The 8,283-nt window shown below is 34.6% G+C and overlaps 1 protein-coding gene across 1 annotated transcript; it reads right to left on the bottom strand.

Annotated features, from left to right (window-relative positions):
• Window positions 1-599: 599 nt before the first annotated feature.
• Window positions 600-5,624, bottom strand: LOC136207447 (pyrroline-5-carboxylate reductase). Its single transcript, XM_065998695.1, has 7 exons — window positions 5,322-5,624; window positions 4,994-5,042; window positions 3,659-3,750; window positions 2,975-3,047; window positions 1,918-2,038; window positions 1,696-1,801; window positions 600-1,107 (listed from the first exon to the last, which is right to left on the bottom strand). Exons 1-7 carry the CDS (start codon window positions 5,517-5,519, stop codon window positions 919-921), a joined length of 828 nt encoding a protein of 275 aa, XP_065854767.1. The 5' UTR covers window positions 5,520-5,624; the 3' UTR covers window positions 600-918.
• Window positions 5,625-8,283: the final 2,659 nt, after the last annotated feature.

Raw genomic sequence — 8,283 nt, 5'->3', positions numbered from 1 at the left:
TAGTTCGAAAGCAAGGCATAAAGCTAGATCCAGTAAAGGTTAAGGCCATCCCCGCCAAGCTGGGGGCGAGACTATCGGGTTTTTAAGTAAAAATGTGCAATCCAAGTCCAGCCCAGCCCGCTATTAATTTAGACAGGCTCAGGTTTAAAAATCAAATCCCAAACCCAATCCATATAAACCCACCTAAAAATATATATATAATTTTTAATTATAAAAAATAAAAATTTAATATATAAATATAAAAATTTATTAATTAGTATTAATAGGCGGGCCGGACTGAACTGGCCCATGCTATTTTTATTAATCCCAAACCCATTCAAAAAATAGACGGACTTTAACAGAACTAGACCTATGATTAATTTTCATTATCCAAACCCGGCCTAAAGGGCACGAACCTGGGCAGGCCGATCGGATACCCAGATCCGTGGACATGTCTAGTCCTAACTCACAAGATGGGTTAATGTTTTACATTTTAGTCATTGGGTGTTTCAAGAATTAAATGTCAAAATGATTCTGAAGTTAGCAGGAATGATTAATTTAATATAAATTGAAAATTTATATATCAATGTATTGAAAATTAGCTCAAATTAAGCAAAGTATTGAAACTGATAATATTTAAACTATTTTTTCAAATATTAAAATTCAACTGCTTAAAACAACTACAAGGTGTCTCCTAACATCTTTGCAAAACATACTTTTGAACCCTTAAACTTTCTGTAATTGTCAAAGTGAAGTCCCTATACTTTTATTTATTTTTTTCAAATTGATCCCTAAAACTATTGTTTTATTGTTAATTAGGTCCTTAATTACGTCAAAACACAATAATAGAAAATCTCATTACATTCCTAGTCCCCTCTCTAAAAATAATATAAGTAATTTAGCTCTTAGCCACATCTCCAACAATGAAGAATGTTTTAGTTAGCTCTGGGAAAGTTCTTGACTGCGTTTAGCAGCAGCAACAACAGCATTCATTAAGATACCCCGGAATCCGCCTTTCTCCAGTTCATGAACACCACCTATAGTTGTTCCACCAGGTGATGTAACTTCATCTTTAAGCTGCCCAGGATGCTTCCCAGTTTTTGTAGCCATGGATGCTGCCCCTAACACCTGAAAGAGGAACCGCAGTTTCAAAGGAAATAAAATACGAGAAGACGAGCACAAGCAACCAGCTTTTTCAGGTGTATCTAAAACGCTCCTCAATTTTCAGATCTTTCACTTTATAGTGAGTTGAAGGAAGTGCAGTTTTGTCATACCAGATTATTTAATTACTAGATTGACATAGAATCGGAAATTTAATAACTTGTTGAACATAGATTACAAAGGAAATAGAAGACGAGCACAAGCAACAATCTGAAAAGCTCCTCAATTTTCATCTCTTTCCATTTATAGTGGGTTGAAGGAAGTGCAGTTTTGTCATACCAGATGATTTAATTACTAGATCGACATAGAATCGGAAAACTTAAAAACTTGTTAAGCATAGATTATGAAGGAAATGTAAGACGATAAGACGAGCACAGGCAACGAGCTATTTCAGGTGTATCTAAAAAGCTCCTCAAGCTTCAGCTCTTTCCCTCTATAGTAAGTTGAAGGAAGTGCAGTTTCGTCTCTATCAGATGATTTAATTACTAGATCGACATAGAATCGTAACTTTAATAACTTGTTGAACACAGATTATCATCATTGTTAACAACTTACAGTTTGGGAAGCAAGACCCAAGGCAAGTTCTCTGGGTAGACCTGCAGCCACTCCTCCATCAGCCAAAGCTTCAATTGCTAAATACACATAGGCTGGGCCGCTGCCGCTGTTCATTTTTAAGAAACCAGAGTATTAATTATATCATTAAACACAACATTCATCACAATCTGTACGACGTTACGTTGTTAATAATAAGAACATGAATTTAGAGATGAATCATACCTCAGGCCAGTTATTGCATCGAATAGCTTTTCATTAGCTGTCCATATCTTCCCAACTGATCCGAACAATTTAGTTATCAACTCTCCATCTTCTTTAGTTGCAGCCCCACCCAAGCTCATTACTGTAAAGAAAAACAAGAAAATTAGAGACCATAACTTCCATGAAACTTATAGACTGAAGATACTTATTAAGGAACAAAAAGAATTTACAGTTTTATGTGATCTCGTAAAACAAGGAAAAATTATATAAAATGAAGAATGTGTAGCCTTTTTTTTTATATAGTTTGTCCAATTTCTCGGTTTGAGGCTCGTCAGACACCCTTTAGGTGGATCCTCTCCCAAGTAAAGATTTCTGCATACGCTAGGATTGAATCTCTCTACCACAAGTTAGCAGGCATAAATTGAAGAAGTGAAATTACAATCATTACGGAGTCAAGTTCTTCTACATGCTAATACCCACTCCAAAAAACCTATGGTTTTACTTTACCCAAAAGTAATCCTTGGAAGGTAAAATGAGAGTTATATTTTAAATCACTTTAATTATTAGGATTCAACTTTTATAGCTCTGGTGTTTCGGTTGAATAATAGAAGGAATATACTCCGCAAAAATATACAAATAAACAAAATCTTTCATGTAAGTCTTCACATCTAGGTGACATTTGACATATAATTTACTATAGAAAATTTGAAATGGACCATATAATAGCAAGACTAGAATTCTATTGCAAGTTGCTAAATCAGAAATTACCAATATCTGTACAAAATTCTGTGAAGCTGAAAGCAATTATCATCTCTTAAAAAAATACCGAAACAAATAAGACCATGTCAAATTGTCAATGGAGTAGTCCTTCATCGGCAAATTTGCACCACTTAACACTGCATATTCTTTTTTTTCTTCCTTTTTAATGTTTGAAATCATTTTAGTTAGTATATACATGTACGGTAGAAACAATGTTTTGAATTGTAACATATAAGAATAAATTAAATGAGGAAGTATGTGTAAATTCGGTTCCTTCAAGAATACCTAATATTATTAGCAGTTAAAGGAAGAACTCTACCTGTTGCTGCTTCGCCTACAGCAGCAGGAGTATTTGGCATTACACGAATAAATCGGTCGTGACCAGCCCACTCCTAAACTAAACCAACAAAAAAGTATTACTTCACTGAAATATAAGAGGGATTGCAAAATTAAAGATATGTGAGTATACATATGCATGCACCATGATGGCAGTATATGGAACTCATCAATTGCAACATGAAAATAGATAAGATAAACCAAGTAACAATCTGCATCTCTAGTTCTCGAATTCGTAAAGTCCAAACTGATGGAAGAATATTAAGTTGAAGTTGGAAAAAGTCCGATTGTTAGATTCATGGCATGTATTTTGTCTGCCAGAAAGCAAATTTTCTGCAGGCAATCAAATTACAGCTCCTGATGTAAAACCGAAACAATATTCCAAAATGGTCCAAACTTGTATATACTAACAAGGCCATGGTCAGTGTTTGCATGAAATTGCAGCACTGGCTGTAGATTTTGCTTTAGGAACACTAAAGAATTCACATGAATTTCCTGAAATACAGAACAATTAAGACTAAAGTAAAGCACCTTATGGTCCTTAGGGCTTTAACTTTCGACAATAAACATATTGCTTCCTAGTGTACATTCCCTAAATGAGATGAATGTACAGGAAATGTCCACACTTTGAGAAGCAAAATATAGCCAACATATCGAGCACACAAACCTGCAAGTCTTTCAATTTAATTCCAGCAGCAACTGAAACCAGAAGCTTCTTCTTTGTGAGAAGTGGCCTCAAACTCAACACCGCATCTTTAACTGAAATAAACCAAAGAAAGGAACAAACTTATTTTAGGAAGAAGTAGCATTCAAAAAATTAAAACCTAGTATAGGTACATACAGGAATTTTCACATGCACCTTAATGAGCAAGTGAATTTGCTCATTCACCGTTAGATCTAGGCTTATTAGAATTCTAAGGTGGAGATTCAAAGCATCATGAGGCTTAGATTTAATAAGCCTATATCTAACGGTGAATGGGCAAATTCTACATGCTCATTAAGGTGCATGTGATCAAGAATGTAGGTACATAATTCATAACAAAAGAGAAGAAAGAAGCACATAATGCAAATACTTCATGGAAATCAATGTAAGCCATACAATCACATTATTACAGCTCAAAATTGACTCAAAAGAACCAAGCCTTGATTCCAATTTATTTGAAAATTGAAATTGATTACAAGGTTATTCCACCTTAATTCAGTTCATTAAAACCCCACACCCCTCCCTCTTCTATTAAGGTTTTAAATCCTCCTTTCTTAGCTCTACCTCTTCTTTTCTTCTACCTTCCTCCTTGAATCCACTCAATTGGGAATCCATAAATTCCTTTAGCAGGCTATTCTGATGTGTGCCCAAAAAAAAAAAAAGCTTAAAGCACCAGTTAGAAATGTTCGCATTTGCTCACTGATCTATTATTTTGTGACATTGAACCCCTGACTAATAAAAAGTGTTTGAGTTTTTCCCCTAACCTATCATTGTGTGACACTAACCCCCTAACGTGTAGTCACATTTGTTTCAATTTTAGACGGACTTTAGTGGGTACAAAGAAGACATGTAAAACACTTGCGCTTGATGATCGCTAATGGCAAGTGCAACACAAATGTTATAATATTTCACCAATATGCTCAGTTGCCTCAATTTTCATATATATTGTTTCACACCCAACAACCACTTATTTCTCCGCTTCTACAACCTTAGAGAACACCAATTCTTCTCCACTTTTACAACGTTAGAGAACATCATTTCTTCTCCACCCAATTAGCAATCATCTCAGGCACGATTTAGAAGGTCTCCTTACATACAGGCTAATATCCGTCTACTAAATGCGATTAATTGGTATACGTGAGAGATAATTTCATAAAACAATATGTCAATAGGAAAAATGCAAATATGTTTGATAGATTAGAGGCCAAAAAATCGTCTCAAACATTACCCTTATCCCTTTCACCAAGACAAAAAGTTAAAGCATCTAAAATTAAGTAAACACAAGAATAGGGGCTATACCAACTTGAGGTTTCACAGAGAATACGATCACATCACTGTCTTCAACTACCTGTTTCCACGAAATCATATAACCAAAATCAACACCCGATGATTGAAAAAAAAAAAAAAACAGGACAACAATAATCACCCACTTAGACTTCATGACATTGAAACCCTTTACTACCCTCTTCCAAAAGAGGGATCGCTTTTGTTTTTCAATGTTCAAATGCCTACATCCTACTCAAAAACAGGGTTCCAAACTTTCCAGGATTGTAAAACCAGATCATTTTGCGTAATGACATAACAAAATAAACTAAATTGAATAGCGAAAAGAAGAAATAATAATTACATTATTGTTGTTAGGGAAAACTTTAACGCCGAAGGACTCGAAGGCAGAGCATCGATCAGGATTGGAGTGAGCTGTACGAATGCGAGAAGGAGGTAGAACTCCTGATTGAACAACTCCTCTTGCTATACTCTCGGCCATTTTTCCAGCTCCGATAAACCCTAGTTTGTAAGTTTCAGTTGGAATTGGAATAATCTCCATAATTGTTGAGCAGAATGCAGGAATGGAGATGAAATGATGTGCTACTTAAATCAGATTTTCATTACAATAAGAAATAGAGTACTGGTATTTAGCCCAAATTGGTTCACTTCATTTTGAGCAAGGGAGTAAGGGCATTAAAAGTAGACCCGTCAAAGCACACACGACCCGATGACACGACCCAAACACAGACACGTTTTTTAGTGTTAGTGTTTAGGGTTTTATGACACGACATGAAAGTTGACACGACACGAAATGACACGTTAATTTTCGTGTTGTGTTCGTGTCAATCCGAAAACACGAGACTGGCCTGAAATTTAATTACAAATATACTCTTATAACACAAACCCGAAACCTGACACGATATGAACACGACACGAACACGAAAATTTCCAGGTGTAGTCGTGTTAGACAGGTTGTGTTGAGCATGTTAGGTCGTGTTAGGAGGTCAAGTCATGTCAATTTAATTAGTTGTGTAAAAAATTCGTGTCGTGTCGTGTCGTGTTTACGGTGTCAAGAGCAGGTCGTGTTCGTGTTCTGATTTTGTGACACGAAAAGTTTTCGTGTCGTGTTCGTGTTTCAGGTATTGATACGAGCTCGAAACCTGACACGACACGAACACGAACACGAAAATTGCCAGATCTAATTAAAAGGTAGGTGTGGCAATTTGCCACAAAAACACGATTTACAGCCACAATCCGAATGATACAATAAAAGTGACAGGAATGTCATTTTTTAGTATTTATAATATATAAAATTATATGGAACATATATATTAAATAATATAATTTTAAAACGAAATACGAAATTGTCACCTCTAAAATGATTATAGTAGTTTTTATTATGTTATCTAAATATTTTGATTATAGGATAAATTACATAGTAAATGTAATTTTTATCTTATTTCACATTTAATAAAAAAAAATATTTTTATACATTAAAATACACTACTTTATATGAATGACTCACGTTAAAATATACCGGCAAAAAAATAATTGGTTAAGATGAGTTAACATGACACCTAAACACTTTCTATAATTTAAAAGTAATAATGAGAAGAGCTATATGGAGAGAGATAATATTTTTAAATAATGAGAAAGAAGCAAAATTGATGAAGATGATGGAAAATAATATTAAGGTTATTTAGGTCATCACATCCATAATAGGTCCCACTTTTTACTTCTAACATGTTAAAAGTGTTTAGTTGTGATATTAATCTAGGATGCAAATGGGATTCAGCGTTTCATCGGTTACCCTTTCCGATAGAGATGGGGATGAGGGTCATTTTATCTGTTGTGATGGGACGGGATGGGGAAGGTATCTCCGCTCGTGGGGATCCTCGTCCCCTTCCTATTAATCCCAATGAGAATCTCCGATTATTTTCCTTGGTAATTGATTTTTTTTATGATTTAAGTACATTTTATTTAGGTGATTGGTTGTTTTTAATTTTTAAGTTTTTTTTTTATTTGAAAATTTTGAGAATGATTGTTAATACTTAGTATTATTAGCCACTATTTCTTAAACGTTTTTGTCTTTACTGATTTTTTAAACATAAACGGTGATTTCCCACGATGAATGGAGAATGTGAATAACGTTTTTGGAACATTTATAAACGGGGAATAGAGATCCGCGTGGGGACGGGAATTCTCCAAAGGACGGGGATGGGGATCAGTCTGTCCCCATTTAGCTCATGGGGATGTGGATGGTGAATCCCTTACTAGTCGGGGACGGGGATGGAAACTGCATTTCCCGCCCCGCCCACCAGACATTTTTTCTCGATGTACACTTTAGTGAGAGATCACCTAAAAAGTGGTGTATTTTTAATGTACAAAAATAAAGATTGTATACTAAAGTGTGAAACATAGTAAAAATTGTACAACTTGTATGTAATTTACCCATGATTATATATATATATATATATATATATATGTGTGTGTGTGTGTGTGTGTGTGTGTGTGTGTGTTATAAATGACATAAAAATGATAATCGTATCAAACAAATTGTATCAATCAGACTGTATCTATAAACCTTGTTGTCGTATAAAAAATGGTAAATTCCAAAAAAAAAACCTTGTGGTTTGGCCGATTTCCAAAAAAACTCATGTGGTTTGTTTTTACCAAAAAAAAAGGAGCGTGGTTTACGCCGTTACCCGAAAAACGGAAAATGGCTTAACACCGTTAAAAATGCTGACGTGGCAAGGGGTAAAGTTGGAAAAACGATTTTTTTTTCTTTTTATTTTTTCTCTTCTTCTTCTTCTTCTTCTTCTTCTTCTTCTTCTTCTTCTTCTTCTTCTTCTTCTTCTTCTTCTTCTTCTCTTTTTCTTCCTCTCTCTTCTCTTCTTCTTCTTTTATTCTTTTTTTTTGTTTCGATTTCAGATTTCCGAAATCGGAAATCTGAAAATTCCAGATTTCTGAAAAATTTCCAGAAATCTGGAAATTTCCAGATTTCCGATTTGGAAAGTAATAGACCATCTCTTACCCTCCACCTCCGATATCATGAGAATCATAAAATCGATATTTGCAAAACCATCAAAACAACAACCACAACCACAAAAAAAGTACAGAAAAGAAAATTATCAACAACACGTGATTGTTTGCGCAGATAATCGATTTATATAAAAAATAAAATAAGAGAACATCTCATGCATTTATCATCAGCTGAATAAACTAAAGATCTGCAACTAATTTCAGCTCGTAAATCGATTTGAATAACCATTCTACAGAGCAAAGTAATAACAAGCAACACTAATGGACTACATCCAGCCTAA

The sequence above is a fragment of the Euphorbia lathyris genome, chromosome 9 (genome assembly GCF_963576675.1).
Source record: "Euphorbia lathyris chromosome 9, ddEupLath1.1, whole genome shotgun sequence".
NCBI lineage: Eukaryota > Viridiplantae > Streptophyta > Magnoliopsida > Malpighiales > Euphorbiaceae > Euphorbia > Euphorbia lathyris.
This window is presented reverse-complemented; position numbering and strand designations above follow the sequence as displayed.

Coding starts and splice junctions, on each gene's coding strand:
- LOC136207447 (XM_065998695.1), bottom strand. CDS start 5,519: ATGGAGATTATTCCAATTCCAACTGAAACTTACAAACTAGGGTTTATC. Junction 3,048..3,658: donor TTAAATTGAAAGACTTGCAG/GTTTGTGTGCTC, acceptor GGTTTAGTTTAG/GAGTGGGCTGGTCACGACCG. Junction 2,039..2,974: donor TGTAGGCGAAGCAGCAACAG/GTAGAGTTCTTC, acceptor TTTTCTTTACAG/TAATGAGCTTGGGTGGGGCT.